Source organism: Bipolaris victoriae, assembly GCF_000527765.1.
Source record: "Bipolaris victoriae FI3 unplaced genomic scaffold scaffold_167, whole genome shotgun sequence".
NCBI lineage: Eukaryota > Fungi > Ascomycota > Dothideomycetes > Pleosporales > Pleosporaceae > Bipolaris > Bipolaris victoriae.
Genome location: NW_014575225.1, coordinates 1 through 19,624, shown reverse-complemented (window position 1 = coordinate 19,624; position 19,624 = coordinate 1). Strand labels below are relative to the sequence as shown.

The 19,624-nt window shown below is 50.7% G+C and overlaps 7 protein-coding genes across 7 annotated transcripts; 3 read left to right on the top strand and 4 right to left on the bottom strand.

Annotated features, from left to right (window-relative positions):
• Nucleotides 1-975: 975 nt before the first annotated feature.
• On the top strand, nucleotides 976-2,729 carry COCVIDRAFT_31556 (hypothetical protein; the record flags this gene model as incomplete). Its single annotated transcript, XM_014695301.1, has 2 exons — nucleotides 976-1,073; nucleotides 1,124-2,729. The coding sequence occupies 2 exons, from the start codon at nucleotides 976-978 to the stop codon at nucleotides 2,727-2,729; spliced, it is 1,704 nt and encodes a 567-aa protein (XP_014550787.1).
• Nucleotides 2,730-3,090: 361 nt separating this feature from the next.
• Nucleotides 3,091-5,458, bottom strand: COCVIDRAFT_31555 (hypothetical protein; the record flags this gene model as incomplete). Its single annotated transcript, XM_014695300.1, has 3 exons — nucleotides 3,091-3,102; nucleotides 3,166-3,867; nucleotides 3,923-5,458. The coding sequence occupies 3 exons, from the start codon at nucleotides 5,456-5,458 to the stop codon at nucleotides 3,091-3,093; spliced, it is 2,250 nt and encodes a 749-aa protein (XP_014550786.1).
• A 334-nt stretch (nucleotides 5,459-5,792) lies between these two features.
• Nucleotides 5,793-6,059, top strand: COCVIDRAFT_114584 (hypothetical protein; the record flags this gene model as incomplete). Its single annotated transcript, XM_014695299.1, has 1 exon — nucleotides 5,793-6,059. The coding sequence occupies one exon, from the start codon at nucleotides 5,793-5,795 to the stop codon at nucleotides 6,057-6,059; it is 267 nt and encodes an 88-aa protein (XP_014550785.1).
• A 1,456-nt stretch (nucleotides 6,060-7,515) lies between these two features.
• Nucleotides 7,516-8,331, bottom strand: COCVIDRAFT_31554 (hypothetical protein; the record flags this gene model as incomplete). Its single annotated transcript, XM_014695298.1, has 1 exon — nucleotides 7,516-8,331. One exon carries the CDS (start codon nucleotides 8,329-8,331, stop codon nucleotides 7,516-7,518), a length of 816 nt encoding a protein of 271 aa, XP_014550784.1.
• Nucleotides 8,332-9,444: 1,113 nt separating this feature from the next.
• On the top strand, nucleotides 9,445-10,524 carry COCVIDRAFT_42776 (hypothetical protein; the record flags this gene model as incomplete). The annotated part of the gene is made up of 2 exons (XM_014695297.1): nucleotides 9,445-9,617; nucleotides 9,678-10,524. 2 exons carry the CDS (start codon nucleotides 9,445-9,447, stop codon nucleotides 10,522-10,524), a joined length of 1,020 nt encoding a protein of 339 aa, XP_014550783.1.
• Nucleotides 10,525-10,666: 142 nt separating this feature from the next.
• On the bottom strand, nucleotides 10,667-12,187 carry COCVIDRAFT_42775 (hypothetical protein; the record flags this gene model as incomplete). Its single annotated transcript, XM_014695296.1, has 5 exons — nucleotides 10,667-10,813; nucleotides 10,912-11,274; nucleotides 11,430-11,668; nucleotides 11,730-11,971; nucleotides 12,036-12,187. The coding sequence occupies 5 exons, from the start codon at nucleotides 12,185-12,187 to the stop codon at nucleotides 10,667-10,669; spliced, it is 1,143 nt and encodes a 380-aa protein (XP_014550782.1).
• A 4,100-nt stretch (nucleotides 12,188-16,287) lies between these two features.
• COCVIDRAFT_114550 (hypothetical protein) lies at nucleotides 16,288-18,793 on the bottom strand (the record flags this gene model as incomplete). The annotated part of the gene is made up of 5 exons (XM_014695295.1): nucleotides 16,288-16,371; nucleotides 16,425-16,612; nucleotides 16,661-17,753; nucleotides 18,146-18,623; nucleotides 18,666-18,793. 5 exons carry the CDS (start codon nucleotides 18,791-18,793, stop codon nucleotides 16,288-16,290), a joined length of 1,971 nt encoding a protein of 656 aa, XP_014550781.1.
• Nucleotides 18,794-19,624: the final 831 nt, after the last annotated feature.

Here is a 19,624-nt window from a genome sequence, read left to right as displayed (position 1 = left end):
CAAGCATTTTGTCTAATTTTCACCTCGAATCTAAATATGTTCCTCTCGCATGGCCTTTTTCCCTATATATTTTCGAGAAAACACAGGTAATTGTCCCAAGATTGAGAGGAGATAATGGTGACGCTAACCTGTAAATGGTGAGGCCTGTCCTAACTAGGTATAGCTGTTGCCTGATAAAGCGAGCTGCACCATGAGAAATCCATCTAGGTAAGAGCTAAACCTATATGGTACGAGTCTATGGCGTAGTAGGTCTTTCCTATGGTTGGACGAGGTGCATTCTTCCTTGACACATCAATGCCTACAATTACCAACCTGTTGTACGATACCAACCCGCCATTTCAATTCTGATCAGAAACAAGATGACCAATACACTACTACAAAGAGCATGGCTTACGCACATCACTGTTCACCTTTGAGATTGTAGCGTGGTACAATGAGCAAAGTCCGGCCATTCTCCGTTAGTTATTGTGTATAAACATGCAACAAAAGACACTCAGTATCCCTGCTAATCATCTTCTGTTGTCTCGAAAATTGACATCGAGTACTCCGTCTTGTGCAACGCAACTAAGAGCGAGTGCACGCATTGCTCTAGCCAGAACTATCAGTCTGCTCTGTATATGTAATAATATGGAAAGATATGTAGTATGTAAGACTCGGCACCAGTTGCCGACACCAATCTCCAAAACCCATTTGCGAGACAGATGCCTGTGGGCAAAATACATGGTTTGTGACGAGGCTGTCAGTCACGTGAACAGGCGTTGCCGCGTCGCGTGGTTTATCGTCTGTGCGTTATGTTTTGCACGCAGTGACGCGATGTTGGTGCCTGATGGGACGATAGCGATTGATGAATAACGACGATTTTTGAACACCACAAACTACGGGCATACTTCAGACAATACGTTGGTCTTGTTATTTGATAACACCTACCCTTGATCAAACCAGTGCCCAGCTCTTATACACAATATACTCGCTACAATGAGCCCCGCCCCGCCTGGAAGCCAGGCAGCCCCTCTACCCACAAATCTACCCTTTCGTCTCGTGAGCAAGACCATTGGACAAGGCGCATACGCCTCGTCAGTCTCCATCTTCAGGCTGTCAAGTCCTCCTACTAATGTCGCCTCAGGATCCGCAAAGCCGTACCCCATAATGCCCCCAAACCCGTCATCGCCATCAAGTTCATCAACAAAGAACATGCCCTGCGCACCGGCCGCCTCACTCCGAAGCAGATCAAGATGGAAATTGTATTGCATCAGCATCTTGGTAAACACCATAACATTATCCATTGCCTGGGCTCCGGTGAGGACGCACTTTGGACATGGATAGCCATGGAACTGGCAGAGGGAGGCGACTTGTTTGACAAGATCGAAGCAGACGAGGGCGTTGGTCAGGATGTGGCACATCTGTACTTCTCACAGCTTGTTAGTGCCGTCGCGTACATGCATAGCATGGGCGTGGCACACAGAGACATCAAGCCTGAGAATGTGTTGCTGAGTGCCGAGGGAGACTTGAAGCTGAGTGATTTTGGACTGGCAGCCCTGTTCAAGAAGGATGGACAAATACGGCTTTGCAATACTGTTTGTGGCTCACCACCCTATATTGCACCCGAAATCGTCAGCGGGAGACGAAGCAAGAGGGCCGATGTCTTGGACGTGGGATACGAGGCCAATATGTGCGACATTTGGAGTTGCGGTGTTGTACTGTTCGTTCTTCTTGTCGGAAATACGCCATGGGATGAACCCACGATGCGATCGGAAGAGTTTAGGGAATACGTCGACACTGGAGGCCATACGACTGATGAGCTGTGGGCTAAGCTTCCGCCTGATATTGTCAGCTTGCTTCGAGGCATGCTCAAAGTCGATCCAAAACAACGCTTTACTCTAGACGAAGTGCGTACACATCCTTGGTTCACACGCAAGAACCCATACTTGACGCCTTCGGGACGTAACGCCAACCCAATTGGTCTGGCGACACAAATGCTTTCCCATCTACGCATCGATTTCACGCGACCACCCACCCAATCCCAACGCGGATTCTCGCAGGACGACGGCGATGCAATGGACATTGACACAAACGACGATCCCCGTCGTTCCAGCGCCATCCATATTCTCTCCTCCACCCAACCCGAAACCCCCTCCGGCGACACACCGTTTGACTGGGAACGCCCACCACGCCTCGCAACCCACGACGGCATGTCTGCCTCGCAACCCACCACAACCGGCCACGCAGCCATATACCACCCGGAAATAAGCTCGACACCCTTCCTCTCGCAACTCCCATCTTCAACTCAAGACGCCCTATCTCAAGACCCCAGCATGACCCAATTCAGCTCTCAACCCGGCGTGCCCCTAACCTTCACGCAAGCCGCTCGCAAATTTGCCGACATCCTCCCTTCCTACTCCATGGCCCGCTTCATATCCCCTCGTCCCTTGTCGCTTCTCCTCCCCTTACTCCTCGCGTCTTTGAACCGTCTCGGCGTCCCAGCTCCGTCCTTTTCCGCCCTTCAAATCGAAGAAGCAGAGCAGCTCGGCAGCGCAAGTATACGAGTCAAAATGGCGGATGGACGGCGTCAGGGACTCAATGGGCATGTGGTGGTTGAGAAGGCCGTGTATGAGGGCGCGTGGTATTGGGAGGTCAGGTTTGTCAAGGCGAGTGGGGATCCGCTAGAGTGGAGGCGGTTCTTCAAGAATGTGGTGCTCTGTGTCGGGGATGTGGTATTACGGCCGAATTAGGGAGGGGATGGTGCGAGGGATTTTGGGTAGTGTATGATAAAGTGGTGGTTTGAGCATTTTTTTGTATGGTAATGTCTTGGTGGGTGGGTTGTAATGAACGGATACGGGTATCCGAATTTGATTTAAGTAAACCATAGTATATATCACAGCGTAGTTCAAGAAAACGTTTCTTTTCATTCCTATTTTTTTTTCTTTTCGTCTCTTACAGAAAAGGAACATCGTCACGGAAGTTTCATGTCCAACCTCAAAAAAGTAAATACGGAAATCCGAATAGGGGAATATGATTTCTCTACATCAAACAGACTAACAATAGCATTACTCATTAAAAAAAAACGGTGACAAAAGATGGCGTCGCATCCGTTCACTCGAAAATCTACATCATCACAGCGCTAACAAGCACCGCCACAACACCGACCACCACCCCACTAATCCTCACACTACTCGCCGCATCCTTCTGGCCACTGCCGCTACCCGGCCTCTCACCGTCCGGACTACTCTGCGGGCGATCCTCCGCCTTCAGCTCCCCAGGACCATAAGGCTTATACCCACCAGACAACGAACTCTTATGTCCCGTGCTGCCCTGGACACACTTGCTGTCATCCTGAAACGCATCCCAGGCCTGCTTCCACGCGGCATCAGGATCGAAAAACGTTTCGGGCGTGTAGAAAACCTTGCAATCGCTCGCTTCGTAGATGTACTGCAGCGGGGTACCAGACGCATCGCCCTTGCGGACCTGATCTTGCGATTGCAAGCGCGAGGACTCGTCGCCTGCGCGTGTCGTGATTTGCGGGGTGTTGGCGATACCTGAGAGGACGGAGTCTGTGGCTGAGAAGGCGGAGAGGTCGGCGAGGGAGCTGAGGTTCAGGGCTACCTCTGCGTACATTTGCCAGTAGAAGAGGGGCGTGACTTCGCCGCCTTTGCTGCCGGTGACGGTTTGGATGGGCTTGTTTTCTGGGCGGCCGCCGACGGTGACGGCTTTGACGCCGGCAATGTTTTTGAGTTCCTCGTGGAAGGAGGCGCACGAGGAGCCGCAGAGGGCGTCGGTGTACATGACGATGTTGGAGGCGTTGAAGGGGGTGGGGCGCGTGCCATTTACGAAACGGAAACCTGCGGGGAGGATAGAGAGTTCGTCTGTGTACTACGTTTTTGTTAGTTTGAAAGATATCACGGGATTATATAGCTCATGGACTTACGTTGTATCGCATAGTCGAAGTAAAGCTGTCGCCGTTTAGGTTCACAGGTCCGTTGAAGTCATTCCAGTCCTTGAAATCGGCTCCATCGCTGTTGAGGAAATGCCACCAAGACCAGTACCTGTAAATGTTGCTGTTCTCAATATCACTCCTTGTGAAACGAGTAAACGTCCTCGCCTTGGAAGGATCGCCCCTAATCTCATTGACAGCATCGCCAATCTTGAGAAAGGCCTCAGTCGCCCTGTACCGTTGTGCAGAAAAGGGCACCATTTCAGGGAAGAGCTGCATGAAGACGTCCAAGAGGAGATTGGTGTTGCCGCCACCGTTTTCACGCAAGTCGATGATGAGTTTTTGCTTGTTGTCGCTGACGCAGCTTTCAAGGAATCTGGCGACCACGGCCTGGAATTCGTTGTTGAAATCCGTCTCGTCGATGTCAGAGCTGGGGTTGCTGAACGAGATAATCTTGAGCACAGCGACATCGTCATAGCCGTTTCCGTTGAGGTAGTATCCTGCTACAACTTGGCTTTGTGATTCGACAACAGCTTCTGCATAAGGACTAGGGATAGTCTGGCGCTTGTTGCGGAGGTGGTAGATACCAGTAGGAATACGGGGAACGGGGTCAGGAGCGCTGGGAGAGATGACATAGTTGAGACTCGCGGGGCTTTTTGGCCCTTCACTATCTGTCTCTGGCGAACCGGTTGCGGATTTCGTACTGGCTGTGGCTGGCTGGGCAAAAAGGCGGCCTGTACAGAATGCGTCGAAAAAGGATGGTCCGTCGGTCACACCGGTAAAGTCTTCCTCTGATCTGGCAATGTTGGTAACAGCGACTGTTGTACCGTTCGCCCACGTGACCTCTGTGCTGTTGCCGTCGTATTTGCTCTGTATCATGAAGCTACCAGGGTTGTCCGTATCTCCTTTGGCCATCATTTTGTTGATCAAGCCATCCGAATCAATGTACTGCGACCATGAGACAGATAGGAGGAAGGCATAGGGGTCTTGACCATTAAGCTTGGAAATCTCGGAGACATCTGAGCTACCTTGAGCCAGAGCCAAGACGTCGTCGGCAACGTACAGCTTGGGCAGTGATTTGCCGTCCTGGGAAATGGAAGCCACATTAAAGGGACGGAGGAATTTGAAAACCTGGAGTATGTCGGGTCTGTAGTTGAAATGGAAGTTGCCAGTTCGAATTGTGATGTTCTGAATGGCGAGTTGGACAGCGTACTCGGACGAAAACGAGTCAAGATTGCTTTTGATGTTGTCGAGTTCCGCCTCGATATCTAACGGACCCCACTCCCAATCATCTCCTGGATTCTTCAGCCATGCAAGTTCTGACTGGAATTGCCATATGTTTTTTAATTCGTCGAGGAGAAGGCGATTGCCTTGGACGTCAACAGGGACAGATTCGAGACACTCGAAGGCGGCTTGCGCCTCGATATTGGTGGCTCGATCCAACTGAGCGGCAACAATTGCGCAAGGCTCAGAGGAAGATTGAGCTGCAGCCCATGCTGCGGAAGCCACAAGCAATACGCCCTTGAGCATATTGGACATGCGGAGGTGGAAATCGACAAAAGTACAGCAAACAAGGGTATCGGGCAATGTCGAAGCAACCAAATAATTAAACCCCAAAAGAATGCCGCTGAAGGGCAGAAGAACAAGAGTATGTGAATAAAAGGACACTAGCCGCTGGGGCTGTGAAAAGCTCTAGGATGAATCGACGTCTAATCTGAAAGGCTGCAGCATGGCGCCTGACCTTGAACGAAAATAGAGGAAGACAGAGGCGCCACTCGGATTACTTTTGTTTCCCAGATAGGCTGCCGGTCTGCCTAAAGTGCAGATTGACAGGAGACGCCTCTTGCACTATGCCGTGGGGGGTATGGGGCGTACTAGTAGACTATTCGTGCGTCCGTCCGTTGTTCAGCTTAGGGGATCCACATACACCAGCCACTTTCGCTTCGCTCTGAATGAATTGTCCTCCAGTCAGTGCCTGGAGCGCTTGTCACATACCACTTGGCGGTACGGGCCTTATCCCCAGATTGTTGCTGCGCGCCGCATCTTCCTTCTAACTCTTGGCTCAAACACGCGATTGCATCATAGCCATTGCTGGATCAACTTACCGGCCGATCTTCCCCTGTTCCCCTAGGGGAAAGAAGAAGTGTCGGTCGGCTTCATTCCCGAAAGAAGTCGCTGTGGTACTTAGCGCTGGTCCGCGAATTTTCCTTCATGTCTTCGGCTCTTCACGCCCTTCCGAGACAAAGGGCTGGGCATGCGCCAAGCGTGGCACAGGAAGTAGGCAAGCCAGCAACGCCAGGCGCCGTTGTTCTGACCGGTCGCGCCCGTCACGTTCGACTATACCGTGTTTGAATGAGAGAGTCAACAAGAACTGTGTCAAGGCTGTCGAGCTGGTTCGAATGCGCTGTCATTGGGGGCCGCGCCGACGTGGTGCCGGCACAGACAAGAGCTTGCTGGCGCCATGCCAAGGTATTTTGCTCAGCTTCCAGGGTATCACAGCATGCACGAGACACCGAGAATACTTCATCTCGTGCATGCTGCAGGAGAAATCGCTAAACAACGCCTTCATGCGTTAGGCCGACTGCGCGATTACTTGTGAATGTAGCTTCGTTGTGCAAGTCAACAGGTATCGTGCCGGACCTGCGACTAGCCAAGCCTACAAAGAGCCTCATCGGCCTGTCGAACAAGGCTCCTTTGTCTCACGTCAAGTATGACAATATCAGCATTTTACGTAGATCCATGCCTGAGGCGTTCCGGCCCCCAGCCAGGCTGAAGCAAAGAAGTATGCATGGCTTGACAACAGGATGATTCTTAGAGGGGTACAAGACCAATCACAAAACAGCAGCCTCAGAAGGATGCCTAAACAACCCGCGACCAAGCCACCTTATACTCAGCATCGAGCCCACAAAATAAGTACGCTGATGATGGAGCTTTGATTAACGTACGATGGGCAAAGCATGCCTGGATATGTTCTGGCCCCCAAAAGCCATGACTCTTCACCCACCAACACCTTGTGCTCGTTGGATACGCAACGGCAGCTGACGAAAAGACTAAAGTCATCACTGGACTGGGATCTCTGTATGTTCCCTACTCAAAAAAATATGTATAGGCATGTAAATGTGCACACAATTCTGTATGTCAAGGCTGAGCAGGTGCAACTCTGTCAAAGTGCCTGTGCATGACGCTGATACCCTACCTGCAATCCACACAGTAAAAGATGTAACTTCATCGTCCAGTGTACTAGCGCATTGATCCTCCTGGGAGAAAGAGACACTACAAGGGGATTTATTTGCTGGGTATCTTGGGACCACACAACAAAGTGACCGTCTATTCCTTAACGTAGGCAGTTGCAGTATGAAGCGTTGATGTGTTGACTTATCATCATGTTCGATTCTGTACGGATAGTCGTCTTGTGATGTTTGTGGCATTATTTAACACCGTGCTAAAAAAAAACAGCAATTCAGCAAACAAGGCCAAATCTCAACCCCATTGGAAGATTCGTTCCTGCAGTGTTTGCAAAGTACTGGTGTATCCGGAGACTATGGGCACATCCATACATCCTTCTCAAGACTACTGAGGACGACGACCTATGTTGATTGTGACGTTTCTGAAGTTTGTGCCGCTAGACCCAACCTATCCTCAATCACGCCTACGATTTCCCTCCAATCTTTCATCGCACCGCCTCCTATATCTCCACATGCCAACTCTTTCTCCATTGGCTGTAGCACTTCAAACCAGCCTCCATTCTTGACGCCCCACTCCTCTTCCAAGATGCGCACTTGTTTGCTTGTAATAGGCTGATACCACATTGCCGTGTTCATACTTGGTGCGACTAATATCCTTTTCTTTTGTATACCCTCCTCTTGCTGTGGCCACTTCACGCCCGGTATCCTCCTCACAGGGTCAATTAAACCAGTGGTGTCCCAGGCACGAACGACGGAGAGAAGAAGGTTGTCCGACCAGCCTTGGGTAATTTTAGCGAGTTCATTGGCGCTCAAGGGAGCAATAACCATAATATGGGCCCATCGCCGTAGCTCTATGTGTAAGATCTTGTTGCCCCGCACCCATGGCTCTCTCCACTCGTCCTCGTCAAAGTATATTCCCTGTACATTTGGCAGGGCCTCTATATCCTCTAGTGAGGGCTGTTCTCCACTCTGGCCCTGCAAGAAGTTTGTCGCGGCAGCCGTGAATATAAGCCGTATTTGTACGTTGGGGTGCTTTGCAAGCGCATTGATTATGTTTGGTATTTTGATGGTCGCTACCGATCCTGAAGCACACAAAAGGACATGTATCTTGTCATCGTGATGGTCGAAGGCAAACGGATCGGCTTCTGGTGGATCTCGTACTTGATGTTGGACAGGCCGAATATTGAGGGGTTTGAGGTCGCGTATGTCGGCAGTCATGATGCGCCGCTAGATGTTAATGCGGTATGCTGTTAGTGTATGAGCAACGGCATCTGCAGCGTGGATGTCGAATCTCTGTAGCGTGACGGCTGCATTACAAATGCCTATCACCATGTCATAGCGGGACAGTTGATGTGAAGTTTAGCAGACGCTAACTCGCTTAGTATCGGATCACCCTCTGCAAGGTATGTCAGCACTCTAAGAGCAACCGTCCTTTCAAGTTCAACACGAACATCACAATATATGGCAAGCAGCACGGATGCGTTTTCGTGCAATCAAAACACGTCTGGCGTTTACACTGACACGAACAATCTTCCCGTGAAACGGACAAAAAATCATCGTTCGGAGAAAACTCTTATCTCCGTTTCTTCCAGTCTTCAGTACTGAGTTGGTGCAGATGCACCAGGATTTTTCAATAACACATGTGGCCAACGAATGATTGCATTGCTTCAACAGAAGCCTGATTTGTCAGGAGTGACATGCCAGCCCCTGTTTCCCCTACAAACGTGTTGCGGAATAAGTAAGTACGCACCCAGACAAGAAATTGGTTAAATCCGCTCCTAGAAGTCTGCCACAGCTAGTACAGCTCTGGCGCGCATACTAGCGTATCTCAGCTCCGGGTTCTATCGAATGACAACAAGTTTTATAGTACTCTTTCAACCGCATTGGCTCTAAAAGGTGACTCTCATCCAATAGAAACCGATTTTTATTTCGACAAATACCCGCTTATGCATCCCCCTACTAGCGGAAATAACCAAGCTTATGTTGGAGTAGGGCTACATACTATGACTTCTTGAAAGGCAGGGGTGCTGTGTGTCTCTGGATTTTCGGACTTAACCCATCCCCCGCACACTCCGTGCCTGCTTGCCATCATGCTGTGAGGCCACCTAAACCTTATGTACTAACAAGCGCTATACTTGTGGCTTCGTCCGTTTCTTCACGTAATCCCTGTTATACTTCTTTTCGAACGAGAAAATTTGGCCGTCCAATACCACTGCCTGGTGCCAAGAAATATATATATATATATATATATAGTTATATGGCTGAGGAAACATCTTGTCACAGCACGCATCAACAATATCAGTACTCAAACAAATCTTCATACAATTCACAATGTCTCTTCCCATCGCTCCTCTCGGCCGCAATGGCCCCCAGGTTAATCGTCTGGGATTCGGCCTGATGGGACTGTCCACGTTATACGGACCACCCAAACCAGACAGTGAGCGCCTAGCTCTCCTCGATCATGCTTACGAACTAGGAGAACGTTTCTGGGATACTTCTGACATGTGGGTCTACTGAGAAGCTTTACATAGTCCCCGATCTACAAGTGCTAACATCACCTCTAGGTATGGTGATAACGAACCCCTGCTCGGAAAATGGTTCAAAGCCAACCCATCCAAGCGTACAGACATATTCCTTGCCACCAAATTCGGCATCAAGGATGGAGGCGCCGGTGGAATTGATTCTTCCCCGGAATACGTCAAAGTTGCCTTTGAGAAATCACTGGAGCGCCTGGATACTCCATACGTCGATCTCTACTACTGCCACCGCGTGGACCAGAAGACACCCATTGAACTTACCGTAAAAGCCATGGCCGAGCTTGTCAAGTCCGGAAAAGTAAAGCACCTCGGACTTTCTGAAGTTAGCTCAGACACCCTGAGAAGGGCACACAAAGTCCATCCCATCGCCGCCGTGCAAGTCGAGTACTCGCCCTTTGCACTCGAGATTGAAACCGAGCAGACCAATATACTCAAGACATGCCGCGAGCTGGGCGTCGCCGTCGTCGCCTACTCGCCACTCAACCGCGGCATGCTGACTGGTGCCATCAAGAGCCCCGATGATTTCGACGAGACCGACTTTCGCCGCATGGCACCTCGATTCAGCAAGGAGAACTTCCCGAAGAACCTGAAACTTGTCGATCGCATCGTCGAGATTGCAACGGCAAAGGGCGTTACGCCAGGACAGCTGACACTCGCATGGCTCATGGCACAGGGCGACGACATCTTCCCCATCCCAGGTACTACGAACCCAAAGAGACTGGAGGAGAACGTGGGAAGTCTCAAGGTGCAGCTTACGGAGGAAGAGAAGAAGGATGTTCGAAAGGCGTGCGATGAGGCTGAGGTTGTTGGTACAAGGTACCCTGAGTTTTTCATGCAGACTTGTTACGCTGATACTCCGCCTTTGGAATCGTAAAAAAAAATGGTACGGCAAAGAACGTGTTACTTGATTTAGCACCTCTCACATCTATATCCTTATAGTACACGCGTTTCTTGTACAGTTCCATAGCAAAGAACAACACACAAATCTTAACAAAATAAAAAAAAAACATCATTTCTCAAGCTTGCTCTGCAATTCGCGTGATAAGACCATTCTGCCTTATGAAGCCCGCATTCCACGTCTTCAAAGGACCATCATGTGCCATGTATATATCAAAATTCCGCAGCACCTCTGGAATGAACTTGTACATCTCCGCCAGAGCAATCTAGAATTTCACACGAGTCAGCATATCAATATCCATAACCCTTTGTCTTTCCACTTATACGATAAAAAGCAAGAAAATGTGATCAGGTCTCAACTTACATTCTTCCCAACACAAGTCCTCGTCCCCGCCCCAAACGACAGTAAATTCTTCTCCATCTCGAAATTCCTCGCTTGGCTCTCCAACCACCGCTCGGGCCGGAACTCTTCTGCATCGTCCCCGAAAACCTCAGTGTTGAACTGAATCGTATGCGGATTAACGCCGACGACGTAGCCCGAGGGGATATTCCGGCCCTTGAGCACGATACCCTGCGGCGGCGCGACACGAGGCAAGCTAAAGCCCACAGTGGGGAAAAGACGCAACGCCTCTTTGATACACGCACCGATATACGGGAGATGCTTTACTGTTTCGTTGTAGGAAACCGGGGTGCTGGGGAGATGGTTTTTTTGATTTAATTTCCTCGACTGCGAGATGCATGCAGCGCGGGTTCTTCATTAGACGGTAGAACACAGAGTTCATGGTTGAAGCGGTGGAGTCGGAGCCTGCCATGAGACCCGCCCAGGACTCGAGCGTGACGTCGCGGTGCGTGAAGCCTTTATTCGGCGCCGCCTGTTTCGACGATGCGGAGTAGCTGCGAGAGGATGTCTGGGCGTGAATCTTTTTCCTGGGTCGAGCGCTCCATGCGGAGTTGGGTTTGCTGCTTTGCGGCGTAGGTGGTGGCTTGAATTGCTTGGAGGTGGCCGAGGGTGCCAGGGATGAAGATGGAGAGGAACATGAGGGCTTTGCGCATGTAGTTTGGGGCGGCGGCGATGACGTAGATGAAGGGCACGGCTTTGTTCAAGGCGTTGAGGAAGGAGCCTACGTCGCCGCCCGTTTCGAGGTAGCCAAAGCGGCGGCCGAAGAGGACGGAGCCGAGGACGGTCGTGGGCATAGAAATTGATCCATTCACCTAGATTGATTACTTCTTTCTTTGCAGCGAGCTCTCGTACTTGCTTCGTGAATAGAGTGATGCATTCATCGATCGCAGGTTCGTTTCTCCGCACACTACTCATCTGATAGGCTGGCGAGACGATCTTGCGGCGCTTTGTATGTTTCTCCTCATTCGTTTCGCTGAAAAGATCGGCATTTTCACTGAGACCTTTGGGAGTAAAGATATGGTACCTGCGGCGGACATGCAGAGCCAGCGGTTATAATTTCAGAGAGATTTACTATGATAATGGCTTACCAGTCGGTCTTTGGCAGAGGACTATGCGAAGGGTAGACAAGAGGGATTACGCTTGCATCAGCGCAGCTCACTTCTTCTGGAGCAATGCGTATGAGCGGTCTGTATTTCTTATGAAGTTTGTTCTGCGCGACCTCCAGATCGCCTCGGAGCATGCGGTACACTGTGATCAAAGTAAGACTTAAGCTTGACTGAGCTACGAAAGAGGTTTGACTCTTCAGCAGAAATCAATAGAAACACTTACTGACCATCTGTTAGCATTGGCTTCATGGTGTCAAACAGCAAAGACATCACCTCGTCCATGTTCGGGAAATTGCAGGCCATAGTGGACCAGGTACACGTGCAAGTGGATGTAGTGTGCGACAATAGATGATCCAAATAACCCAATAAGCAACGAATGCCAAAAAAAAGATAGGCCACTGTAGTAACAGATACGATACTAAGTACAGCCATTCTAAACTGTTGTGTGGGGTTTGGATTAGTCAAAGAAGATGTTGACGCTGTTGACGCTCTCTTATAGTGAGGGTACAAGAGCACTTACTATGGCGGTATGCCAAAGGCTGGTGTATTGGCCATTAACAAGGGAGTGTTGCAAATTGGAGTAGACATATGTATACACTGTATCTAGGGTAGCTTCCGCTGAAAGCCTGATCTCTATCTCTGATTAATAAGTTGAGTCTCTCGGACATCTGATAAAGTCGGAGATAACGTCGCCCAACACCACCAGTATCATTATACTCGTCCTTCACTTAGTTGTAGTCAAGATAGAGTGTGTGTATCTATCAAGTCTAATTTTATTGAAAATAACAATGTGGTCATGCTGATATTTCGCAGTAAAAATTGCTTTCTCCATGTAAAAAAATAGTCCGATTATCATTTTCAGCGTATCTACGTACAAAACATGTACTGGTAGCCATAGTAAATGAGCTTACCGCTAGTAGCAGTAGCAAACTGCTTCGTCTCATGCTATGCCGTATCAAATCTTATTGCTTACAACTCCAACTCTCACTACCTGCACTCTAGACATGTCACTGGCGCGCTCCCCTGAACCCAACCAAGAGGTTCGATCTGGTTCGATCTACTATGGAGATAGGCCAAGTTATTGTGTACAACCCACTAAACAAGGATGTAACACAGATAGGGTTAGGGAGAGTAAGATCTATACTGTGTACAGCGTAGCTCCCGTTAACAGCCAAGTGTTTCTATATTATAAATCGGTGATAAGAGTCGGACGAAAGGACAGCCTAATTATCATTTCCAGCGTCACCACGGACGAAACATCTGCCGGTATTCACAACATATAAAACAACATCGCGTACGGCATGTGCATAGCTCTACATGTGTAGTGTGTACTGTCACGAGTTGCCCTTTTGGTACGTGCATGGGCTCGCGTATTTGGTCCGTTTCCGGTCAAAGACCCTGTCGATCACCATCAAGCGAAAAGGTCGACGGGTATGACTTAGCGAGTGTGGAACAATTCCGCAGCGGGACTGAGACATGGCAATTGTGACAAAGGTAGACACGATATGTAATGAAGTCATGCTCGGAGACGGGACTTGGAAGTAAGTATTGATATGATGTGAACAGGACAAAGTCTCCTTCCAAAGCGTGCGAGATGACGCGGCAAAAACAGGGCCTGACGTTGCTTTGGCCGATCGTCTACTCAAGTAGATGAAGATGTAGGCATGGTATGTAGTCATCAAACCTACGATCTACCGTCTACTAGTACCGACCACCTACGTACGTACCTATGTACCTTCCCAACTCTTTGCTGCTGGGGGGTGGACTCTTCGCCATTTTCGGTGCAACTAGTCCTTTTACTTACGGACGTAGTACGTAGTACTAGGCCGTGTGGTACCTTCGGAAACAAGTCCGTAGCCGCCTCTCGCAGTGCATGACAAACACGGACATTCCAACTTGCTCAGCACGGCAAAACCTCCGAGTTTTTCCATTCCCGCAGGGCTTAACACTAACGTTTCTTAATGCCCCCTTACATCCGCCCGCTTTTTTTTTCCCTCTCTTCGCGCTTCCCAAACTTCCGGGATTGTAACCAACGAAAAATGACTCTCGTCTCGCCACACCACTCCAAAAGGTAACCATGTGGCCGCCCAAAACCCAATTTTTTTTCCCTCTCTTTACTCAACCTTTCTAAGCACGTTTTTTTATGCGGCATAATTGGCCCCCCCCCACCCCTACCCTCTCTGACCCTTAAACATGCAGTACGACCGAGTGCACCTCGTACCGTTGAGCCTCTAAGAATGCGGATGTCTGCATATGTTACACACGCTCGGTCTGATGAACCGTGTATGGAAAACCCTAATCTTAACACCGTGTAGCGACGAGGAAGGATGGCGGGAGGTGTCTCGGGTGTTTTTCTCCAACGGTCAGCAGACATGTATGTACCATGGGTGGTTTGTGTAACCCACCCGTAGAGAGAGTGTAGATCTTTTTCAGAATTGAGCAAAAAAAAACAACATCGTACGACTCGACGTTTGGTCATCCATGTATTAGATCGGGTTCAGGTGTGTGGATATGGCTCGGGGAACGGGGAAAACATCGAGCCCACCCAATGCGGCAAGTGGAAGCGTTGGGCAACGAACGGGGGGGCGCGCAGATCGGAGATTCAGCCCTTCCTTTGTGGACGGGGCATGTGATAAGTAATCACCATGTTGTGTGGCAGTTTCACTACTACAGGCACGGTTACATACATACGAAGGTACGAAAAGTATCCGTAAAACCCAAGGCGGTTTTATTGTGGAGAGAAAAAAAAANAAACCCCCGCCGTTAACGATGAGCAATGCTTACCATCCGATCGTCAAAAGGGTCATCTGTCTTTAAATCGTGGCAAAAACGTTATCGCACCCTTTTCACCGCGCACCACCCACCTCTGGTTAAACTAATCTCCGCCACGGGCAAAGACAATACCCCAAAAACCCACGTTTTTTTTCTGTTCTTCCCCAATTGCCCTTCTTACCAGACCAGTGCAATGCCGAGGTCGATCCTCACGGGTCCGGGCAAATCCGCGCCAACCATACATCGCGGAGTCTTGTCCCACTCCCTTCGAAGGGACCCTATATCACCCCCCCCCCAAAAAAAACCAAAAAGGGGCCCCACAGAAGATGCTTTCGGGGTCATGCACGAGCCCGACAAAAGAAAGCCAAAGACGCGTATATACTTACTAACTTGCTATATGGTATAGTATCTTTGTGGTAATGCCCATTTTACGTATACGAGTTAGGGACCCCCTTCGGGCACTCGCGGAGTAGTGACGTTCACTTGAACATTAACTTTTGCGGGGGGGGGGCACACACTTGTGACAAAGACGCATTGTAGAGAAGTAGGCCGAGTGTACCGAGCATTGGCAGGGCCCCAGGGCCCAACGCCACGCCACGCGAGATTGATGGAGAGATTTCCGGAGTAAAGTTTGAGGGGCTCGAGGTGCATATGGGTGTGACTGATCGCGTGCAATGATACACTAATCAAAGAGCGCTACCACTCGACAGCAAGGACTACCCTGGAGAACACGATGTAGGTGAACGCGTTGGGAAAATATCATCATGAGTTCTTCTATAGAGTCAGACAGGGTATCTTGAAAAACCCCCAATTAGGGTACAGTAGTGCTGTTCAAACCGTCCATCATTCCTGCAGTCCCTGTTTCCTGCGTCCCGTATGCAACCCCCACCCATATACCGCAATCCAATGCAGGGTGTTAACCACATGCTCACCCGGATGCCAATGGTGCAATGTCCGGGGGGCTGTGAAGGATATACTAGTTACATCATCCAAATGCGTCGATCGTCGTCGGGTGGACTCGCTTGTATGCAAATAAGGCGAGGGCGACCGAAGGAAGGAAGGAAAGCCAATAGATCAACCAGTAGAGTTGAGCAATCTCAATGTCTTGGTCGCCATTTCAGCGTCCACTGGAAGCGAACAAAATCTCTCAGCTTAGCTTGCAAACATGAAAAGACATGGATCGCAGATAGCAACCCTATTGTAATCGAACCGGAGAAGAAGAAAAAACCGAGAAAGAAGTAATGATAAAAGAGACAAGAAGGCAATCTTACAAACAGCCGCCCTATGCTAACGTTTTTTTGTTTTGGCCTGGAAGCCCACAGAACGCCACAGTCTGCGACTGGATGCATGGAGTAGGAGAAGCGATGCGATGGTCGACGAAAAGGGTGTCGGAGGAAGAATAAAAACGACTCAGGATGAGCCAATGGGCCGGATAGTGTTTAACGGATCGGGACAAGTTCGGTTATGCTGAGGCGGCAGCGGCGGCGTCTAGACCACGTAGCTGAGGTGCATATTTGGGGTGCTTGATGAACTTGGGTACCGAATCCTGACTGGGGTTAGCGGTGGGCTAAAAAGAAGGCAAGTACAGGAGAGACTTACACTGGACATCAGCTTGAAAATGGATTGTTGTGCCTTGTCAAAAAGCGAGGCAACTTCGTTGAGACTTTGCAGCATAGCGGCATCATCTCCAACAGCACGTGTCATGCGAGTGGCTAGCTGCGTACGAAGGCTGTGGTCAATGTTGAGCTCGTTAGGTGAGCCAGGCGCCAAGAATGCATTGTACAAGCCTGTAGATGGTTAATGCGTGGTCATAGAATAGGAATCCTCAAACTCACCATAAGCGGCAGCGAGTGTTTCACGAATGATCTCGACCTTGTTTTCCCCCTTTTCGTTGACGGCATCCTTGTACTGCTTGTTGAACTGCTGGACCTCGAGGAAGAAGGAAAGGTTCTCCTCGCACATGGTCTCCTTGAGGAACTCGCGGTATAGAAGACGCCAGGACGGGTTGCGGATGATGACGTTGGTGCGGTTGCTGTTGGAGTCACGAGTAAGACCATCTCTCGTCTTGACTGCCATGTCTCCACCTGATGGTACCTCCTCGAGGAGCCATCCTGCTACACGCTCACCGTGGTTAGTGATGTAGTAATGGACTTGCTTTGATGGCTGGAATTGTTGATCAGAGTTGCGAGGATCGACAGGAGCAATGAGCTTGAGCTGCAAGAACAATGATCCGACCTCAACAGCCTCGCGGGGATCAACCATGGTGGAGCAGTCCATCAGCCACTGTGCGGCATTGCGGCCGTTGAATGTGTACTCGTACTGACGCTGCGAGTTTGGTCGGTGCTTTACCAGCTTGACGCCAATGTCGCACTTTGAGAACTCATGTATCGAGTCAGAGTCTGACTGAGTCTCGTTTGCAGTGGTACCAACGAAGCGGCGGAAAATGATCTCGACAGTCTGCTCGTCGTGATGTAGCTTGTCCGTTTCTGTGTTGCGCTCCAGGACGACGAGTTGGCGTGGGTTTCTGTTGGACTCAATTACAGCCCTGACATGAGCTGAAGCAATACCATTGCGTGTGCAGAATCGCTCGAGAATGTGAATACCCTTGGGCGTAAGCTGCCAGACAGAGCTCTTGTTCATGAAGTCAGTTTTGCCTTCTACCGATTCGATGAACTTTGCTTCTAGGAATCTCTGGCAGACTGAGCGAGCCATTTCCTTGGCCATGGAAAAGGTGGTGGTAGTGGTTGTGGTAACGACACGTGATGAGTCCTTGGGGTCTGGCATGCGGTTGGATTGAGAGAATTTGAGGGATCCGAGGTTGGTGATTGCTTCATCTGATGTGAAGGTGTAATCGATCATCCTAAAGCGCACTCGGTGGGCTGAGAGGGGAAGCGAGACCATTAATGTTGCGAAGAGATCTTTGAAATCCTGTGTTGCGGGTTAGTTGAGTGTTTTTTTTTTGAATTACTTGCAATCCAACAAGGCTGAAAAAGGCACAGCTGCTCACTGCCCGGCAGTTCAGTCGAAAGAAGGCGATAGCCAAGCCATTGTGATTCTGACAGAACATTGCTCGCTTCACCAGAGCCGCAGATGCAACGGAGAGTGCTCATCACAGTCGAATGGCTGATACATTTTTGGCCATGACGAAGACAATAGCGTCTAGAATGCTCAGTGGCTTCTTCAGTGCGAATGAGCCTTTTTTTTTACTTTGGCGGACCAGAGGTGTTAACTTTGGCACCCGTCCACGTGGGCCAGCCACGTGGTGGGCTCGGCAAAAACAGCGACCGAGAGGATCAACAGTAATAGACTATGGTACTCACTCTTGTGTATGGCCGCTCATCGTCCGTCATGCGGAGCAGGCGTGAACTTGTTTGATGCATCTTGTCGGGTTTCTGTGCTCTCAGTCTCTGTGGGTGGCGTAGTGTGGTTGTCGCCTCTTGAGCAATGACGTCGCCGTCGCGGTGGGTGGTGGGAGCAGGCTCTCGGGCGGCTGCAAGATCAGGAGCACGGGCAATGGATTGGGAGGGACGTGGAGCGCCGGTCGGGTGGAAGAGCGAGTCTGCGGGGCTCTTGGAGGCGGACGAGGTGGAGGGCGAGCGGGCTAGTTCGCGGCTGCCTTTGCGCAGCAGAGGAAAGCGCGAGAGGGTGTAGCGGCGGGCGTGGTTGATGGAGCGGGACGAGGACGAGGACGAGGACGAGGAAGGCGGGGGCCGGTCGCTCCTGGCTGCTGAGGAGGAGAGGGAAAGAGGGTCGGCGGGAGCAGAGGCAGGTGCAATGGGGTGGTGGTCGCGGACGTCTCTGTGGCCGTCGTCGTGTGGTGGTTGTGATGCGGCGGCGGACGAGGCGGCGGCGGCAGCGGGGGAGGGCTCAGGGTGGGTGTCGAGGGCGGTGGTGGCTCGGTTTGGGCTGTCAGGCACAGGAGAGACAGACGGTGGAGAGGGAGGGAGCGAGGTGGTAGGGAAGGGCATACCGAGTAGAAGATGTTCGCGGAGAGGTAAATCGCGGGCCTCGCTCGCTGGAGGGCAATGTGTGGGTACCCTAGCTGGGATTGGCCTTTGTCTCTGCCGCTCGAACAGTCGCTCACACCGCCGTGCTAAGACAGCTAAGAGAACCTAGCATGGCGCCGAATTAGCCCTGGACCCGGGCCATGACAAAGGCTCTAGCCACGCCCGCCTCCTAGTCGCATACGAGACACATGGCCGCCTGCACGTCCGCCGACCATGGGAATACAGCACCTGGCCGTGGGCTTCCACGAGGCATCCCTGCCCTCTGCCGCCCCCTGTCCAGGCCTGCGAGACGCTGTCCACGGCCTCGCCACAGGGGGTCCGCTCCAATGGGTCCTCTTACTTACTTAGTTGCTAAGTACTATCGTCTGGATGTATCGATATCTGTACGTATGTATGTATGTGTGTACGTTGTATACATGTATACATGTATGCTGGATGTACGTATGTACATACAATAAATCATGTGCACATGTACCAACACGCTACCTGCCTTCCCTGTAGGTAATGTATATACAGTACACACATATGTACACCCACACCCATACACCCTCTCAAATCACCGCACGCAGCCACGCGAGACAACCCAAAGACGCCGCCGCTGCTCTGTTGAGAGGGCCCGTCTCTCCCACCACATGGCCTGACACAACCCAGCTGCCTGTCCGCTCTGCATCGCCGTTGCTCCCACCTTGCCAGGACCCGTTCCCGCGTAACCTTTGTGCTGGCCAACGACCCTTTAGCTCGCTCGGCCCACGACGCCGTGGTGGTACACTCGACTACAGTAGTTAGCCTGCG